The sequence below is a fragment of the Scleropages formosus genome, chromosome 9, assembly GCF_900964775.1.
Source record: "Scleropages formosus chromosome 9, fSclFor1.1, whole genome shotgun sequence".
Classification (NCBI taxonomy): Eukaryota; Metazoa; Chordata; class Actinopteri; order Osteoglossiformes; family Osteoglossidae; genus Scleropages; species Scleropages formosus.
This window is the reverse complement of record NC_041814.1, coordinates 2,566,298-2,586,265: the sequence shown is the minus strand read 5'-3', so window position 1 is coordinate 2,586,265 and position 19,968 is coordinate 2,566,298. Positions and strand designations below refer to the sequence as shown.

Sequence of the window (19,968 nt, the reverse complement as noted above, 5' to 3'; positions counted from 1 at the left end):
TCTTCCTTCAGATTTCTCCATATCAGTTATTGATGGCTTGCATAGAATTATCTGGTGGTCTTGGGAGTCAATGTTCCACTCACTTATACAGTAGATAGTATTCTAAGGTACAGTTGTTCCTTTTTCTACTTCTGATGTCTCAGAAGATTCACGGTAAGATATTTGAAAATCAGTTACCTTGTGCTTGTTTCTTGTAGTGCCAGTTCGATACCGGTTTCACGGTTAGAACGCTCAGTTAGAGACAGTTGGTCTACACCGTATTCTTTACCCGCTTTCTAAGCGTACGGTTTCTGCGAGATCTCAAGTCACGAGTGTGACGTGAGACTGAAGCTGTACGCTGAGCTCGGTCTATTGGCTCCCGTCTTTGGCTCAGTGTTCTTGATCCTTGACTCGTGTAAAACATTGAGAATCGGTGCAGCTCATGAGCCTTGGTGCCTTTTTCCCCAACTCCAGTTTATAAGGTGCAAGGCTGTCTAAATGAATTTCAGTGAGCATAGCTCTCCTTAAATATGCATGAGTTTACCCCTCTCTGTGGGAGGCAATATGGGACACAGGAGGAGGGGGAAGATTATTATTTCCTCCGGGAAAGCTCAGTAATTATAAAAGATTGCACTCAGAGATTTAGGCAGAGCAAGGTGTTTAGTGACAGCTGCACTAACACCAAGAGGATTTTGGACAGTTTTATCCCACTTAAAAGATTTCTGGGGAGCCGATATAGAAATAGTTAGAATGGAAAGAATGTTAAGAAAATTTTCTAGCGACCATACATTTATATATTAAAATATTATTAAGCGCTGTGCTATAAGCAGTTAAGCCAAGTGTTAAATAAAATAACAGTAGTTTCCGGTCTTACTGTTGGTTAAATGTGTTGCCATTGTTAAGATTATGGACAAACTTCCATAAATCAATTTAGCTTTCCCTGACTGTCAAAACAGATTACCACTCATGGACAGTTAACCCAGATTATGAACTAATAAACCCAGCTTTTGTTTTTTAACAGTCTTAAGTAAAGTGTTTTTTAACAGTCTTAAATTGTGTGTCTTTGGATTAATGATTAACTATAACATTGACCTTCTTTGAATTATTAGTTTTTTTTATTTCGTTTGTTTTTTCAATTATTTGTTTTTATACTCCTGTTTGTTTTTATATTCTTTCAAAACGCAGATGTGTTATTTGTTTTAATCACTTCGTGATCCGAAAAGAAACAAAAGAGTCATCTCTTTGGTTTTGCATGTCATGATGATGGTTCTATGGGAACATATTTTGAAGGAAGAAGATTTTGAGTGCAAAAAGTCTTTATCTTGGCCTCTGTGACACTCCGTTCATATCCAGTACATTTTACCTGACAAAATACTACATTTTTTAAAGTAGGCAATTTATCAAGATTGTCCTTCACTCCTCAAGGTATATTGCTGACTGGAAAGGCCTATATGTAGAGTACATGTGCGTGTGTGTGTGTATAAGAGCCAGTTTTATTCTTCTTAAGTGCAGATGAATCAATGTTGAATCTTAGCTACAACATAAATAGCTCTTTCAAGAAAGTTCCGTCCTCCACTTGTGTCCGTGGGCTGAAAAGGGCTTTCATATTCAATTTATTAAATATATTTTATTAAATGTAGTAACTGTAATTATTAACCTCTTATTTTAGCTGACAGTTTTGTTCAAGACAATTTAGAATGCCGTACAACAAGGGTTATACGGCAAGGGATTCATAATTTGTACCCATTTATACAGCAGGGCATTCCGACTGTATTACTTCATGATAAATACCCTAAATAAAGGCGCTACAGCAGGATTGGAATTTGAACCTTCTGGTGTAGTCATTACCTACATTGCCCGCTGCCCCAAAATTTCTGGAATTTTTTTTTTTTGTTTGTACGTTTATATTTGGAGCATATATTTTAGGGGATTGGGATGGGTTTTGTATGCTCTTCTTGCATTTCAGTTTGAATAACTTTCATTTCAGCTATTTCTACCTTCAGCAGGGGAATAAATTTTCAGGTACAGGAGGGACCAAAAAATATTAGCAACACTAAGATAAGAAAATCTTCAGATAATCTCCTTAAGACAACACATTCATCTTTGTCCAGTCTGCAGGATTTGTGTTTTTAGGTGTATCTTCCAGTCTGAACAAGGTTCAGCGCTGAGACCTGATGAATCTTAAAGTGAGGATGCTTTTTACATGTTAGCGGTGGAGCTAAGAAAATTTCCTCATCCAGTGACCAGAAGAACCTTTTATGGAAAGAGGACACACACACACACACACAGTCTAAAATCACTTGCCCTGAGTAGGGCTGCAGCTAACCGGAGCCTAACAAAGGGCGTAAGGCTGGAGGGGGAGGGGTCACAGCCCGGACGGGACGTCAGTGCATTGCAAGGGACCCCAAGCAGGATTCAAACCCCAGACCCACCAGAGAGCAGGACCCGGCCAAACCCACTGTGCCACTGTGCTCCCAGTAAAGAGGACAGGTAAATGCAAAATCATTTAATTTAAATGATTATGAGACTGGTATTTTTCTTGTACACAAAAGTCTTAGGGGTTTTATACTGCAGTTGTGTGACACATTACCACATCATACACAAAATATAAATCTGTCCGTAACATGTCCTCTGTAGCGGACAAATGAATTCACTGGTCTGGCCCATATGATATGGTGAAATGTCTTTGAGGTCTACAGCAGGAGAAACATCTTCATTGATAACAAAGAAATTGACATTTCACAGGCTGTCTTTTGGGTCACCCACTTGTTCTTAACTGGTACTTTACAGAAAAATATCTCCCTAAATTTCATTAAACATGTTTTTGGATTAATATTTTTATTATCTTAATTACCCAAATGAAAACACACTCTTCCCAATTTAAAAAATATACATTATATTATTAAAGTGTTAGTGCATATAGACTGTAGTGGACATATTTTATATGAATATACACAAAAACCATCTCCGGTAGGCAGGGACCTTTTAATACTAGCATCCTGTTGAGGTGTCTGTTTTTTGCTTTAAGGAACATAGTATTAATCACTGAGCTGTGCCATCTGGATCATCTCAGACACCCGATTGTGCACGGGCAGCCTTGAGACCATTTAGGAGTACAGTATTTTGAATTCTTCCTTGCAGGTTTTTGGTGCACCCGACAATCTTCCTTTTACCAAATCTATTAATTTGTGATGACAAGCTCAAAGAAGTGCAGTAACCCTAACCCCAATCCCAACCCCAACCCAAACGCTAACTCCAACCCCAGCACCAACCCTAACCCTAACTCCAACCACAGCATCAACCCCAACCTTAACCCTAACTCCAACCCCAGCACCAACCCTAACCCTAACTCCAACCCCAGCACCAACCCTAACCCCAATCCCAACCCCAACCCTAACCTTAACCCTAACCCCAACACTAACCCTTACCTTAACTCCAACCCCAACCCAACCATAACCCTAACCCCTTCAGTACAATCAGACATGTCCACTCTCCAAAGCTGGCCTTGACGTAAGTGCATGTTTTCTCTTTCTGTCACCATAGGCACAAATATCCCAAAACCCAAGTTCAGCGTGTGCCACACCAATGTAGCAATAAACACCAACTCAGATTACACCTTACTTGATTTTTAGGCATTTTTTTGTAACATTACAAAAGAGCATGTTTTCCGTTTCTGATCATATTTTGAGTCTACAAACAATAGACTTTAAATGTACAGTCCTGTCTGCCCTCTAGGCTGCAGCTTGTTCCCCACAGTGGAAAGTCTCCTGTCTCCATCTACTGGACCACCAAATCCACTGCAAAACACAGTACAGGTGGTTCCCAATTTACGATGGGGTTACGTTCCGCAAAATCCATCGTAAATTGAAAATATCGTAAGTCAAAAATGCATTTAATACACCAAACCAACCAATCATCATAGCCTAACATCTATGTGATGGCCATATGGGCTTGTCGCCTTCATGCTGGGCAATTATGTTGGGTTTCTCCTCAAGAGTAATTTGCTCTCCTCCTCTTCTTCTTCCCGCCAGTAGCAGGAGACACAGATGGGCATTTCTGTGACATTATAGATGCACAAAACACAGCATAGATACAGGGGAGTATCTGTATAGCGACCGTGTGACAGACTGGGAGATGCAGATCGCTGCCGCTGCCCAGCATCACGAGAGAGTATCGTACCCCATATCATTTGCCCGGGAAAAAGTCAAAATTCAAAATCTGAAGTACGGTTTCTGCTGAATGTCTATCATTAGCTCACCATCCTGAAGTCGAAAAAATCATAAGTCGAACCATCGTAAGTCGAGGAGCATCCGTATTTCACGATTCACACACTTACCCGTAAAGATAAATATTCGGCCGTAAAAACCTCGTGTCTCTAGTGTCACTTTCTTCCAAAGATAAAATCGTAGAATTTTAATTGGAATGTTTGGGGGAAAATAAGTGCATTTTTTTTTACTCAGACCGCCACTGGTTCGAATCCCACTCCTGCTGCAATACCGTTGAGCAATGTTCTTACTTTGAATTGATGCAGCAAGAATACCCCACTGCATAAATGGATAAACACTGATTACCTAACACTGTACATAGGTTAGTACAAATATGTCAGTAAATAAGGGGTTGCAATGTCATTTAATTTATTTCATGTTGGGATCATTGGCAGTCCTACATATTTCTCCTACAGAAACCGATTTGAAGCACACTGAGTGAGGAAAATGTGTTACACGTAACAAGCTGCTCCGAGGTCCCTCAGGCTCAGACAACCAGGCAAGTGTGTCCTCCAATCTTTTTGTGTAACTCCACCGAGAACTATTCATAAATTCATAATAATCGTAATAGCCTACTGTTCCCAACACCTGACTCGTTAACGTGCCACTTTAAGGCGGTTTTACTTTTTCGTCAAAAAAAAAAAAAAAAAAAAAAGAAAGATTGTGTTATGCTTTGGTTTCAGTTTCAGTTGCCCTTTTTGCTGAGAGGTTTTTGGTTGCGCAATCCGCGCGCGGCATCTTATCGGAGAGCAGAGAAGGCAAACGATACTCGTTTTCGACAAGCGCCGCATTTTTAACGCGCTCGCTCTCTTTCCTTTCACACAAACGCTATCCATCTTATGACGTAAAACGCAGGCCAGCGTTGATTGGTCGGACGGAACCGTGGACACGTGACCTCCTGTATGCTGTGATTGGTGAGGAGCTCCGTTTCAGCTTTGGCTCTCGCGGGGCTGCTGAGCGAAGATGGCGGCCGAGCTAGTGGAAGCGATGGCAAGTCGAACTCCGTCCTGCGCGGAGACAGCGGGTCTGAGGGGGGGGGTCACGCTAGGATATTGTGGGGAACGAAGAGGAGGGGGGGGCGGATGGACTTTGCGCCTCCAAAGTTTGTTAATAAAAACGAGCGCTCAGGAAGAAACGGAGTAGCCGGGGCTGTCAAGACGTGCCGCTGCTGGGCGAGGGGGGTGCTGTGGGAAATGAATGATGGGACCATAAATAAAAACAGTGAGCGCAGGGAGTCGGCGCGAAACTCGCCGCGTGAGCTAGCTAACATGTTAGCATGTAAACACTGGATTAAATGAACGAGGCAGCGTGCCGTATAGCGCTCTCGCTCGGTGGCTGATACTCACTCACTCACTGACTCAGTGACACACAGACATGGACGTGTTCGTTCTGTGAGGGGAGAGGGTTCGCAGAGCCCAGTCCGCTCGCGCCGCCGTCCGTTGGGCTCCTCGGGGCAGCTGGCAGTCCGTTAACAGCCGCGGCCAGGGCCCCCGGTAACCGCCGGATCGCGGCCATTACTGCGTGTTTATCGGGAAACCACGCGGACAGCTGAACAATGGGGCTCCGCGCCGAAAGATGTCCCTGCGTGACATGTTTCATGACGGACAGGGGTGGCAATGTCACCGTTCAAGTGATTAAAAAAAAAGAATTTAACTGCGCTATTATTGATTGACTGTGCAGTTGCCAAGAGAACTGTGATCATTGTGATCATTGGTAGTTACTCATATTCACCAAACGAGACGGTCTGTTTTTTTAACTGACTTCAGTGGATTATCTACTCACTCTGTGCACCATGTAGTGATAGTTGTTTTTTTTTTTTTTAAATATATTTTCATAGTTTATTGTTATTGACATTGACAGTTTCTCCTGCTGTTGCTATAACAAAATTCAGCATGTACTGGCTGCTGTTGTCTGCTCCTCCAGCACTTCCTGTAGGCTCTGAGACATACAGTATAATACAGAATATATGTCCACACTGATAATATCACAGAAAAATATGAGTCTGTAACTCTTCACTCTGTTTGCTGCAAGCTGCTTTTAATATTTTAATATTTTGCACAGTCAAATCATCATGTTAACAAGCTAGCAATTGAAAGGGATTGTTAGTCTCTCTTATCACTGGAGTTGCCTTATGTCGTAATAGATGAAATACGGTAATTCACCTGTTGTTGTTTTCTGTCAGTTATTTATGAAAGAAACTCTGCCTCTTTTTCTTCCATCCTTTTTGTAAAACTCCACTTTGGCCTCTCCGTTAGAACATGGTGAAGAGCTTCAGGGTGTCTGACCTGCAGACGCTGTTGGCTTCCATGGGGCGCAGTAAGAGTGGCCTGAAGCAGGACCTCGTAGGACGAGCCCTCAGGCTTGTACAGACTGAATACAGCCCGGAGCTGCTCAAGAATGTCCGCCAGCTCTACGAGTCCCGCTTTCCTAAGGCCGCAGGCTGGCTCCCTGCACGCCGGCCCGACGTGGTCCCAGTGACTCAGTCCACTCGTAGTGCCTCACCTGCTACTAACGGGCATGGCACGGACTACCTCAACGGTGTGCCGAAGCCATCTCCCACCCCTGTGTCTGAAGTAAAACTAATCTCGCTGCCGTTCTACCAGACCCTGGAGACACTGGTTCCCCCTACTGAATTAAGTGAGTTATTGGTTATCACTTATTTACATTTACTCTTTTAGCTGACACTTTTCTCTAGGAGAGACTTGCAATGTTAAACTGCTTACAATTATTTACCCATTTACATAGGTGAGTGAATTTACAGTAAGTACCTTCCTCATGGGTCCTATAGCTGCAGGTGGGGTTTGAACCTGCAACCTTTGGGTCCAAGGGCAGTAGCTCTATAACACTATGCTACCAGTTGTCCCGCTTAGAATGTTTATGGTTGTGATATAATTATGCTCCTTGTTTCAGGTTTAAGAGGATGTTGAGTCACTACAAACATTATGAATGGATCTGATACTATTGTGCACAAGTTATCTCAACTGTAGGCGTATTTCTAGAAATGCTTAATTCAGTTTGGACTGTGTCACAAATGTATGGCGTTATGTTTTGTAAATCAGCGAATATGTATTGTTTAGTCCTAAAGATGTGTTTTCCATGTGAAGGACTTCCAGTATATAATTCTGATTCCTTTTTCTGTTCCTTGTGAGTTTTTTGAAAAGGTGATGTGGTTGGTTTAGGTTTACAAGCTCTGTTGTTTTTGTCACCCTGCCCCTGTAGTTGCACAGAACTGTGAGAAGCTACAGGACAGTCCATGCACGTTTGAATTAACCCCAAGCCAGGCAGAACTGATCAGAAATTCCAGGTGAGTTACAGTTAGGATCTGGCCTTATTAGGAACTGCTTAAGATTAGTCCTTGTGTATCTAAAGGATTATTGTTTGAATAGGTCTAGTTTATTACATTTGTCGTTTAAACATTGAGCAAATTGCCCCAAGGGAATAATGGCGCATCTGCACTAAGCTTTAAATGACCAGATTTCTCTTGTTTGTCCAGTGAGCTTCGTCCAGGAACAAAGTCAGTCCAGGTGGTTCTAAGGTGAGCCAGCAACATGATGTGCTTGGAGCAATGAGAGACATCTGTTGCAGTGTTGCATATTTATCAGGTCAACAATGAGCTAACATTAGTTGTCTGATACGTTCAGTCTACAAATCTGTGTTGTATATTAGCTCTTCTATAAGGCTTTGCTTTTTTTTTTTTTTTTAACTTTTGCTGCATTGTTTTACATAATTAAGTAGCAGCACAGTAATTTTTTATTTGGTTTGTTTGGTGAGCCATGTTTGTCCCATGCAGTGTTCCTGTGCTCTGTGCCCTTAGTGATATGGTAATCTTTTCCAGAATTTGCTACACAGACCCTGTTGGTGTTCAGGAGGACCAGTATCCCCCAAATATTGCAGTCAAAGTAAATCAGTCCTACTGTCATGTGCCAGTAAGTACAAATTCAGTGCTGTAAGTGTGTCTTGAAGAAATTATGTGGCTGAAACTCAAACTTGGCAAAAAATTTGAGCATGTATGCTGAATTACTGCATAATAATAACTTATGATAGAATTTACTGTGCAACTAAGTAAGGTAGATTACATGGTGCCTCACAAACCTGGTCATGACATATCCCTTCTTTTTTTTTTTTTTTGCAGGTTTTTGTTCATACTGAGCTCAGATTTTGCCCTTGGTTAGACAGTTGATTAAATGAATTGGACAATTTAAGTTAAAGTCATAGCATGATTTGGAAATTCAGTATAATTATTTCTTGGAGAGTACCCATGTGGTGAAAACAATTTTTTGTGTGTGTGTGTGTGTGTGTGTGTGTGTATATATATATATATATATATATTACTTTTTTCCTTCAGAAATGTATTAAAAACATAATTCACAAAATCAGTTAATCTGTGACAAATGTGGAGATTTATTTTCTGTGTTCCTGAATGCTGCTTCTTATGCCTAATGGATACTTAACACGTAAACAACATATTTAAGGCTATATTAGGACCAGGTTTGGGAGGCACTGATTGAGATACTTTATTGTCATTGTATACAATACAATGAAATTCAGTGTGGCAACCCTGAGAAACCAGCAGCAGAAAGAACAAAGAAACAAAATGAATAAAAGCTCCGTTAAAATATACATACGTATGTATTTCACATTTATACAATGAGGCAGTCTACTAGATTTAACAAAATACAGTGTTGAGTAATTGTAACTGAAAGCTTTTCCTTTTATTTGCTCTGTTCAGGGTTACTACCCTTCCAACAAACCTGGTGTGGAGCCCCGTCGGCCCTGTCGTCCTGTTAACATCACACCCTGGTTACACCTCTCCACTGCTACCAACCGCATCACTGTCACCTGGGGCAACTTTGGAAAGGTACATAGAGTTGGTGTGCAACTCATGTCATCACCTGTATTCTGTATAATGTTGCAAGGATATAAAAAAATCACTATACACTGGCCATTCTTATCAAAATCCAGTTACGAATTTTCAAAGATACTTTTCCAGTTTTATTTTTAATTGTAATTCAATTTTCTCCACTTTCAGACTGTGTGTGTATCTGTTTTCTAAAATTTCTCATTGTTTTGAGCAAAAATGAGCTGCTATTTGACCAACTGATAGTTGAAAATGCACTAAATCAGGACTGTGGGATTGTCTAATTCAGCTAAATTCCACAGTATTTACTACTCATTTCTGGTGTTTGTGGTTATTGATGATTGACAACAAGATATGGAACATTTCATATGTTGCTCAAAGGCAGATGAGTTATGGGAAGAACTGGTCAATAATCCACATTGAATACGCGTTTTTAAGAAGGTATTTTTATTTAAATAAGTTAAATTGCAGAGCATTTTTATTTATTATTATAGTTCAAGATTTTTAGATCCTTAACCTGTAATAGATCAAGGTATGTCTGAATTAAGTTTCTAATTGTGCATATAATTAAAAAAAAGTCCAGAATCTTGCAATTATTGGGATCTACTTATGTGATGTATCATTCAGCAATTGGAATTGAATAAGAAGTTGTGCAAATGTTTCAATTTTCATTTTAAACTGTTTTTAATGTTTCAGAAAGAGTACAAAGTACAAAGTTTTTATAGACCTATCTGAGGATTTTACAGAACCTTACAAGCAGATACATTAAGGGATGTCTTTATTATAAAGATGTTAATGAATATGACTTTAAATTTACTAGCACATCTGGTTCCATTTATTTGAAAAGTGAGGGGATGGCATACAGTATTTTTTATTAAAAAAAAAAAAAAAGATGAAAAACTATCAGTTCCCTGTGTGTGCTGTTGTGCTTTTTAACTGATGTGCTTTCATTAACCTGTAACAGGATACAACAATATGAACAGAAGTCAAGACACATGGGATGGTAGAAACCAGTGTTGGGAGCTCCTGTTGTGTTGAATGGATGTGTACCTGCTGTGGTGGCCATACACTCGTAATCCTATATTATGATGCAATTCTTCTTTAGATGAGACAGATTTCAAAAAATTTGTCTCAATACTGGCTTTAATGAGTTCAGGGAGGAAGAACTTCTGTCCACGTGTAACGTTTAACATTTTAAAACCACCATATGGCCTGAGAGAGAGGACAGCTTCTCCGCCCACCACTGTTTTTTTTTTTTTTTTTTCCCTCCTTGGTGTTGGGCTATTGTTTCCTAACCCAAGGTCTTCCATAAGTGGAAGTGCAGAAACTTCATCATGCACAAAACTCCTTCGAAGCCTTTAAATTTATCGTTTGTTCATTAGAAACAGTAGGAATGGAAAAATTCTTGGAATGTTACCAGCACAGTACAGATAAGTTCAGGAACTTGGTTAATACCAACCATGTTGTTGTATTATATTATGGTTTTATGTAACCTTTTGGGTTGTGTATTATGACTGAGATTCCCTTCCCCCCATTTGACTACCAATTCTAAATGTAACTACCCATGTAGTGTCTGCTGGTTTAAACAGGACATCAGACAAGCTGACTGCACTTTGAGAATTGTGTGCCTGCATCTGTGGGTCTCCTGCTGGTGAAATGGAGTTTTGTTGGAGAAAAGGACTTTTAATTAATAAGTGTAATTATGAGATACATTGTAATAATGCAATGTCTTATTTTGAAGGTGCCCAATTTCATTCTGCCAGTTACCTTTGTTCTAATTTAATACATTTTAAATGCCACACTTTTGCTACCCCTCCAGTTATGAGTTCAGCGTTGACAGTGGTACTTAACCTTGCTCTTCTTTTTCTCTTGGTGTGTTTAGCGCTACTGTGTGGCAGTGTACATTGTGAGGGTCTTTACGTCAGCAGATCTCTTCAACAAACTCAAGCATTGCTCAGTGGAGAGCCCAGAGCGCTGCCGTGAACGTAGTGAGTATAGCCTCCATATACTCACACACACTTAAAAAACAATGGTTAACAACAGTTATGAGTGCGATGAACTTCATTAGTAAGTTCAAAAGTTACATGGTAATTGTCTTTAAAATATTTAAATAATTGGAATTTATTGGAAGTTATTCAGTTAATTTAGAGATGTGTGTTTATAGTTGCACTTCTTTGCTGTTGTTGGAACAGCTCTATATTATGTGCTGTATGTGAAAGAAGTAGATTGGAGAAAGGAGAAGTACTGGTCTAGTTTTGTGTTGATACAGAGGGTGATCCGCCATAATGAAATGCTATTTTTGTCTTTCAAGTTCAAGACAAGCTACGTTTTGACCCAGAAAGTGAAATTGCAACCACAGGGCTGCGAGTCTCACTAATCTGCCCAGTATGTAATGGTTCTGTACACTCTTTTTTTATATTTGTGATGAGATGGCCAACTGTAACATTTTTCTTCATTAGTGATATGATCTCACCTCCAGTGTATATGTTGTTAAGTCTCATTGGTGTGGTCCACAGCTTTTCTTGCACCCTCAGTTAACCACACCAGTATTTCAGTCTCATTGAATTAAGCCTTGTCCTCATAAAGTAGTTTTTTTTTTCTTCCAGTTAATGTTTTAATCTGTTGGTTTTTTTTCCCCTCCACCTAGCTGGTGAAGATGCGGCTCAATGTTCCGTGTCGGGTCTTGACCTGCGCCCATCTGCAGTGCTTCGATGCGGTGTTCTTCCTGCAGATGAATGAGAAGAAGCCCACATGGACATGTCCTGTGTGCGACAGTCCAGCTCCTTTTGATCTGCTTACTATTGATGGGTAATCTTACATTCTGTTTAAAGTACCTTTTTTTCTTTTTTTCCATGAATTTCAGAAATTCTTTTCTGCAAATCCTTTGGATTCGTTTCAGTTTGGTTGCATGTTGCTTGTCAACTTTAGCTGAAGAGAAATTTCTAGTGGCTTTAAATGGTATAAGGATTGTGGCCTTGATGTGTTTCTGGAGCAGATTCCTCTTCAAAAGTTAAGTTGTACTGTATATGGTGTTAAAGTAAAGAATCTGAAGAAGGTGCCACGATCAAACACGTTTTATTAATTTTCTTGAAGCTGTTAATCCTAGTGATATACAGACAAACTTCTACTTATGTAAATTCAAGTTATGTAAATCCGAATTTCTGTAAAAAAAAAAAAAAAATTCCGGCATACACATTATTTACAAATAGCACTTTTATTTTACGGAAAACATGTGAAATGCGTTACTCGCAAGTCGGCGTAATCAGACAAGGCAGGAAGCTGCATCTTCCCAGTTCTTGCAAGTTTTGAGCCTTCACCGTATCTCCTCTCGTTAGTATAGTGCCTTTTTTTTTTTTCTTTACCCTTTTCATTAGTCACAATGCCTGGTGGTAAACATGCGCTTGAAGGAAAATGAGATCCATCTTGCAAGTGTACAGCAATTGATTTGGAGATGAAATTGAAAATAATAAGAAAGTATGAAGGTGGATGAAGTATTATCGTCTATAGCATGTGAGCCAGGTTTAGCCGTATCGACTGCGAATGATGCTGCACGTATAAAGGAGCACGTGAAAAGAACAGCTAGCATGAAAACAATAACGAAGAAATGTCAAGGTACAATAACTGAGATGGAGAAATGATCAATTATGCAACAGCACCCTTTTGTGTGCCAGCATACTACTAGATAGAAGGTAACCATGCACAGTACAATAGCGTACATGTACCCTATGCAGTAGTGTATTTAAAAGTATGCTTTATAGAAATCCATCCATCCATCTATCTTCCATCCCGCTTGTCCTAATAGGGTCACGCTTTATAGAAATGTAAAAATTCATTGACTAGGCCTATGTTTTATTACAGTATTTAATATGTCTGACATTTACTGGACAATTATATTGTATATTTTTTTATACCTGTGTTCGCAACAAATGCAAAGGAAATGAGAAGGCTTTGCTGTAATGGAGGGGAATCCGACATACGTAAATTTTGACTTCTGTAAGGAGTTGAACGGTCTATTTGCTTAAGTCAAGGGGTGTCTGTACATGGCAAAGTTGGGGGGGAAAAAAAATGCAGCACGAAAAAATGTAAACTGCATTGTCATGTAATGTTACATGTATTCGTATGGGTACATATAGTCTAGGCAGGATATTTAGTCCAGTGGGGCAACGCAGCCTCTAAAGCGATTTTTAGGAAAATAACTGTGACAGGTACTTGGGGTTCCATAGAGTTTGAATGATTCCAGACTGAAACTTCCTGATGGGTCGTAAGAATTAATCTATCGGACCTTTACCCACTTTGTCTACGTTCCAGGCTTCTATCTGAAATCCTCAAGGAGACTGAGGACGTGGAAGAAATAGAGTACTTGACCGATGGTTCCTGGAGACCAATCCGAGATGAGAAGGAGAAGGAGCGAGAAAGGGAGCGCAGTAACACACCTGAGTACCACATGCTGGACATGTGTAAGCCAGGGGTCCACTGGGAAACTGTGACATTAATTCTGTATCCTTTATGTACAGCAGGTTCATAAAACAGTGGAAGTAAACAATATATGAATATCAAGTAGATAATACAGTAAATAGCAAGACCTCCCTTTAGTACAGTTTTAGTCCTTGTTGAACTGCTGTGATAGAATCTCTGAAACTGGGTATAATGTTGGACAGTTCTTCAAGAATGAAAGCCCCTCAGTTCTTTGGCAGATGAAGAAGGCAGAAATTATTTGTGTCCTCTGCACTCCAGAACTGTTGAAGTAGGCTGGGTTTTCTCAAAACATAAATCTATCTTGATATTGGAAAAAGACATGACTCATGAGTCAATGAGTCTCTTTTTCCCTACTTCTCAGGGGTCCAGGATTTTTACTTAGATTTTGCGCTCTCTGTACGATTGTAATGGTTTCTGAATGGTGGCCCTACCGGTTGTTCCAGTTGTTGTATTGTTCTCTGAGTTGTACATCACTTTGGAGAAAAGCATCTGTTAAATGAATAAATGTAAAAGGGAATGTTTCAGCTTTGTGATGCTTATGATGAGCAGATACACGGGCCAAATTATGGCACGAAAAGTAACTGTAGACAGTTTTTCCTATTACAATGGCAGATTAGCCGTTTTACAGGTTTTTAAATGTATGAGCAGAAAATCATATTTCATCTTTGAATTTACTGCCATTAGAGCACATCACTGGGCAAGGGCAACTCATTTAATAATTTTCTACTATTGTCATCCAACATTTTTATTATTCCTTTTTTGTGCGGAAAGTTTAGTAGTACTTATTAATGTTCTGGAAAATATACAAATAGGAAACCAGCAGCTGGTAGCATAGTACCTAGAGCTGCTGCGTTTGGACCTAAATCCAGTTGTTGTAGGTTTGAATCCCACATCCAGCTGTAGTACCCTTGAGCGAGGTACTTAACCTAAATTGGTCCAGTAAAATCACCCAGCTGTATAAATGGGTAATAATTGTTGGTAGTTTAACTGTAAATTGATTTAGAGAAAATCATCAGTTAAATGAGTAAAGAGAAAGCTAATGTGACAATTGTTTCCAATCCCCTGTACTGGATGATGATGATGATGACTGTATGTCAAGGTCCATTAATCCCTTAAAAAACGGCATGACTGCTTGTATCAGATATTTTGAGAGTGTCAGGCCTATGTTGGTTTTTTTTGTTATAAGAACCTTTAAAAAAACAAAACACAGTATCAGTAGTATACTATATACCTTTAAGCACGGAAAATTGCAATCAACTCGGAGACAGAGGCGTTGCATGGAGGTGGAGTATGATGAAGAGGCAGCACTTTACTAATGGGCTCAGAACAGAAGGATCGAGCAACAGCCTTTCTTTGCTTAACTTCTGCTCTTTTGAAAAACTTAAGGCACACATTTATCTGTTGGTGTGATTTGAAGTGGTATGTGAAAAATATCTTTTTGAATAAGTACATTTCAAAAGTTTGCATCAGTGAAAAGTTTGTTACTCAAGTTTGGAAGTTGGGGACCAACTGTAATAGCAGTTATGGTTGAGTGTAATGAGCCCTGTTTTTCTATGGCTTTTGAACAATGCTTTTTAACATGAATATGCCTGATTCTCCCCAGGCTCCGCAGAGATGAACGGCCACTCCCCAGCACCCAGCAGCACGAGCCAGACGGGGAAGTTGGGTTTGGGTGGTTCCACTGCCCCGACAGGAGCTGGTGGAGGAGTAGTGGTAGACCTCACCCTGGACTCTTCCTCGGAGGAGGAAGAGGGAGGTGGGACAGCGGAGGACAGTGAGGACACAGACGACAGCCCAGAAAGGCGACCTCCAAAAAGGGGTCGCTATGATTATGACAAGGACTTAGTCACTGCATACTGACTGCCTGGACCTACAAACTGAGGGTGGGTTTGGGGTAGAGCTGTCCTTCTACGCACGCAAAACACAAACACACACAGTGTCGGCCTCTGGAGGGTTTAGGCTGCCTCACTATAGCACTGCAAAAACAGAGCTACCCCCTGCGCTGCTGTCCCTCGCACCCTGTCATTATACACCAGTTCCTTCCTCTAACTGAAGTTGGACATGAGTAATTTCTCCCCCCACCTCTTATTTGCCTCTCTCTCTCTCTTTGTATAGCCTGTACTCCTGCTCTAAGAGCCATACTCTTGTTTGTGTTGCTGTCACCTGGTGGTAATTTTTGAAAGACATGCAACAGTACAGGAAAGGTGCTTGAGGAAGGACTCTTTTTTTTTTTTTTTTTTGAACCTCAGAATCAGCATTGAACCTCAAGAACAGTAAGTTACTGACAGGATGCAAATACAACCTCTGGCTTCGTCTTTTAGTTTCAGCTTTATTATACTTCTTGAAAAAATGAGGTCTATAATTGCATGGGATCTAAAAGGTCACTGTTTCATTTATATCAGTGACTGATGTGAAAATCGGAGACTTGTTTTCCCCCTCCATTTTTCTTCCTTAACACGGACAACCTACCTCAGTAAATGCAAAACTTGATGGGAAGAAAACACATTAAAGAAGCAGGAGAGACACAGGAGAGGAAATGTCTTAATTTCTTGATTTTCGTCATAATTTACTTCCTTAATGGTGGAATGTTTCTCAGCAGAGAAGCTTAATAATAGGGTGTTGAACTTCCATCCAGATGTGTGCAGTGCAGGTACATTGCTGTGTTACTGTGACAGTTACCAGTCATTGAGTAGTTGGTGCTCAGCAGGATGGTGCCTTGCGAGGTTGAAGTCTGTCTGTTCCTGCCATTCTGAGGTCATGTGCTTCAGCAGTGGGTATTTTCCCAGCCATGGTGTATTGGGAGTAATGGGAAAAAATGGACTAATTCCCGCACACACAATTAACAGTTAATGTACGTTCAGTTCTTGTTCAATGTTCTGATTACATTCATCAGCAGAAGAGCAGTGTTCTTAAATTTAAAAATCCTAGTAGTTTTTTCTTTTTTAAAAAAAAAAAAAAAACCATTTGGTAACTAATGGAGTAATTTTGGCAGTGAATATATATGTTATGAGCATTTATGAAGTTATTTCTCCAAGGATTTAAGTTATTTATTCTTTTTTTTAACGTGTGCAGGAATATTGGAGTTTGACTAAAGCTGCATCTTTTTAATTCTGGGAAATTTTAGCCCTATAGAAGGTAGGAGGAAGTAGAGCGCATATTCCATTCTGTGCATTCGTTGTCAGAGACAATTACTTCCGCAACAACATATAGGTTCTCAATAAAATCCACAGAAATTTCTGTCCATTAGCTTAAAAGTTAATACAAGGAGCATCACAATGTGTTAATTCCTCACAGTCATTTTCATTGATGAAAAAATCAGAACATTACAAGTTCTAGCTTGACAGAACAGTTGTACATAAATAACCTTAGGGCCTGTGTTGATCAGATTTGTTTTTGTCTTTTGCCAATTTAAGTTTAAATGTTGCTACACTGTCAAACAGATAATATATAGTATTTGGCTTTTTTGCCGAGAATGCGTGCCATGGAACTGGAAAAGGTTGCGATGGCATCTTACGGTGGGGCATTTTGTGTTTGAAGCTAGAGCAACTAGCTATAATGGACCCAACACCAGATCCAAGATGCTTTGGGCAGTGGGGTTTGTATGTGTGTGTGTTGTTGACAGCTAGAGGCTGATATTGAGGTGAAAAAACAGTGGTGCATGCTCAGTTCAGTTCTGTCCTGGACTTTTGTCAATATGTATAAGGGAGCAAACATCCTTATTGTTTTCCTCTCAGTTGTTCGAGAACTGTTCAGACATATTTGGTTTGTGTTGTTTTGCATTAGGAAGTCTACATAGCACTGTCCTTAAGCGATGGAAAATGTCACCGTTGTCATTAGGTTTCTCGCGTTTTGAATCTAAAACTAGAGGCTGTCATGGAAAGGTTTGTAATGCTGATGGTTCTTTAAGCCCCTTTAAACAGACCTATACAATCCAGCCATTAGGTGTGTGTCACTAAGTGTTTAGTTTGACATATTTCCTTTTCAGTGTCATTATGTTTTCAATTGGATCAAACTTGGGTGCAGTGGAAGTGAACCATCTTCCCACTACGGCTGTGGATATCTGTCTCTGGAAATAAGTGGCACGATAAAGTGGAACTTTACTTTTATGTGTTGTACTCACAACTGCTGATAGCTGTGTTCATTAGTTTGGGCTTTGTTTTAAATTTTTTGCAATTAATTTGTTAAAAAATTTGGTTTTTCTTTTCACCGATTAATTCCTTGTAGCAGTGAGGTGAGCAGTAGAATGGCCAAGCTGCCTGACCTCTCACCACACAACTAAGCCTGTAAGTTAAGCTGAAACTAGATATACAGTTTAATATTATAAAGGAGAGTGTCATATTGTGTATCTCCTAATCTGATCCCTGTCATTGCATTACACTATCTGCAAGTGGGGCTGCATACTGTTATTTATCAAGGATAATATTCAGAGTCCTTGCTAATGCGCCATCACATAAGCGATAGAAACAATCTATTGTATTCTATTTCTTTATGTAGTTTTTTTAACTATTCAATCCTAAGTGTGTGGCTCTCGCGTTAGTGCTAATATTTGACTTAAACGAACAGGGACTTTACAGATTACCATGTATTTTTAAGAATTATCCATCTGTTTCGTAGGTTGCATCTTGCACTAATCTCACTAGTAGCTAATAAAATATATGTGACCTATGAGTTACTACAGGTAAAGAAAATAATCAAAATTAATAACCTAAAATATAGAAATCCATCTTCTTCTAAGCCTGTGTGACAGAGAGTATCCATGGTTTTTAGTATGATAAAAAGGGGAAGAAAAAAAAAAAACATTTGATTAAACTAACTTCTAAAAGTTGCATAATGACAGACTACCACAGCACAAGAAATTCATATCCATGATCTTATTTCATAGTCCAAATAAGAACTGATACAGGTAGTTTTTTTTAATACACACATATATATATATATATATATATATATATATATATATATATATATATATATATATATATATATATATATATATATATATACACACACATACACACACACACACATATAAGAACCTAGCTTAGTTTAAATTAGGATGAGGTTCAAGATCCGAGGGAGAAGACTGGCCCGTCTAAATCCCATATTGTGAAGCTTATATTGGTGGCATGGGCAGTGGCTTGCAGTTCCTCATGTAAAATGTTTTGTGTGTTAAGTGTCTTTTTATATGTTCATATTAAAAGCAACAAAATTAATAAATAATATTTTATCAAACTGATTTGACTCCACTTGTTCCCATAGGCAGTCATGAGTAATCGGGCTCAGGTTTGAGCCGATACCTCTGAATTAGGCAGCATGAAGTTCATTCTGGATAAAGCACTGTAGCTGGAGGATGCAGCTGTCATTGTACTGTCTGCTTAAAATGACAAATTTTACGTTTATCATAATGGTAAATGCCACCTTTTTAAATGCTAAAACCTGTTATTTACATGTAAAATAAATTTAAAAAAAAAAAAACCTTAACATTGTCTTTTTCCTTTTTCTAGCACAAGGCAATTGAGAAAATGAATATAAGGATGCATTATAAATTGATATGTAAAGCAAATGTACAAAGTTCTTTTGAATTGCTTGTAACTGTCCAAAGCAATTTACACAGAAATGCTAAGAAACCAGACTTGGCAAAGGATGCACCTAAAAAAAAAAACTTGAGTGATACCTAAGAAATATTCACCTTACATCAAGAGTACAAGGTAAAAATTAATTCCTCATGATCAGATCCTCTTTGAATACAAGTGAAATACAGAGTAAAAAATAGTAAAATATACTGAGATATTTTGGAACATGTAAATATATATTTTTCCAACAAGTTTATTTTAAATGTATATCTGTAATACTGTTCACAAGTAGCCACTTTCATATTTCTTTTGTAGTATTTTTAATAAACTATGCTGTATTCCCTTTCCAAATACTGTTTGTTTGCCTCAGATAAAACACACACACACTATCTGAAACTGCTTGTCCCGACATTGCGGACAAAATCTTGGTAACCATAAGGCAAGGATTTTTGCAAATTTAAAACCTTATCAACATTTTTGTACTTTTAACAGTTTTTGAAGATTGCAAAGATAGTTTTCAGAAAATTGCCATTTCCATTTTACGTGACAGACTAGCGCTACCAGTGGGAATTAAAGCCAGCAAGAAACCAGCCCACCCGAAGTTAGCTAGTCCTTCCTTCATGGAAAACCTTTTCCAGGAAAGATCACATAATGATTTTTATTGCCATCAGTACCATGTAATATAATTAAACTTGCATTTAGCTATACACATAAGTTAATGAAGGGAGGACAATGTGCACTTAGTGCATCTTTCGTAACCATGGGTGGTTGGATAACATGGGAATTTGTATGAAATGCTGTACAGTGAAGACCTTAC

General features: G+C 39.1%; 1 protein-coding gene across 3 annotated transcripts; it reads left to right on the top strand.

Annotated features, from left to right (window-relative positions):
* The first annotated feature begins 5,166 nt into the window (after window positions 1–5,166).
* pias4a (protein inhibitor of activated STAT, 4a) lies at window positions 5,167–18,526 on the top strand. 3 transcript variants are annotated; one of them, XM_018728379.2, is made up of 11 exons: window positions 5,167–5,234; window positions 6,500–6,881; window positions 7,464–7,548; window positions 7,738–7,779; window positions 8,080–8,170; window positions 8,974–9,102; window positions 10,985–11,090; window positions 11,414–11,487; window positions 11,750–11,910; window positions 13,411–13,559; window positions 15,182–18,526. In XM_018728379.2, the coding sequence occupies exons 1-11, from the start codon at window positions 5,208–5,210 to the stop codon at window positions 15,436–15,438; spliced, it is 1,503 nt and encodes a 500-aa protein (XP_018583895.1). In that variant the 5' UTR covers window positions 5,167–5,207; the 3' UTR covers window positions 15,439–18,526. The 3 variants fall into 3 exon arrangements, with proteins under 3 accessions (XP_018583895.1, XP_018583896.1, XP_018583897.1); XM_018728380.2 differs by lacking the exon at window positions 5,167–5,234 and adding an exon at window positions 5,253–5,465; XM_018728381.2 differs by lacking the exon at window positions 5,167–5,234 and adding an exon at window positions 5,494–6,397.
* The last annotated feature ends 1,442 nt before the right edge of the window (window positions 18,527–19,968 follow it).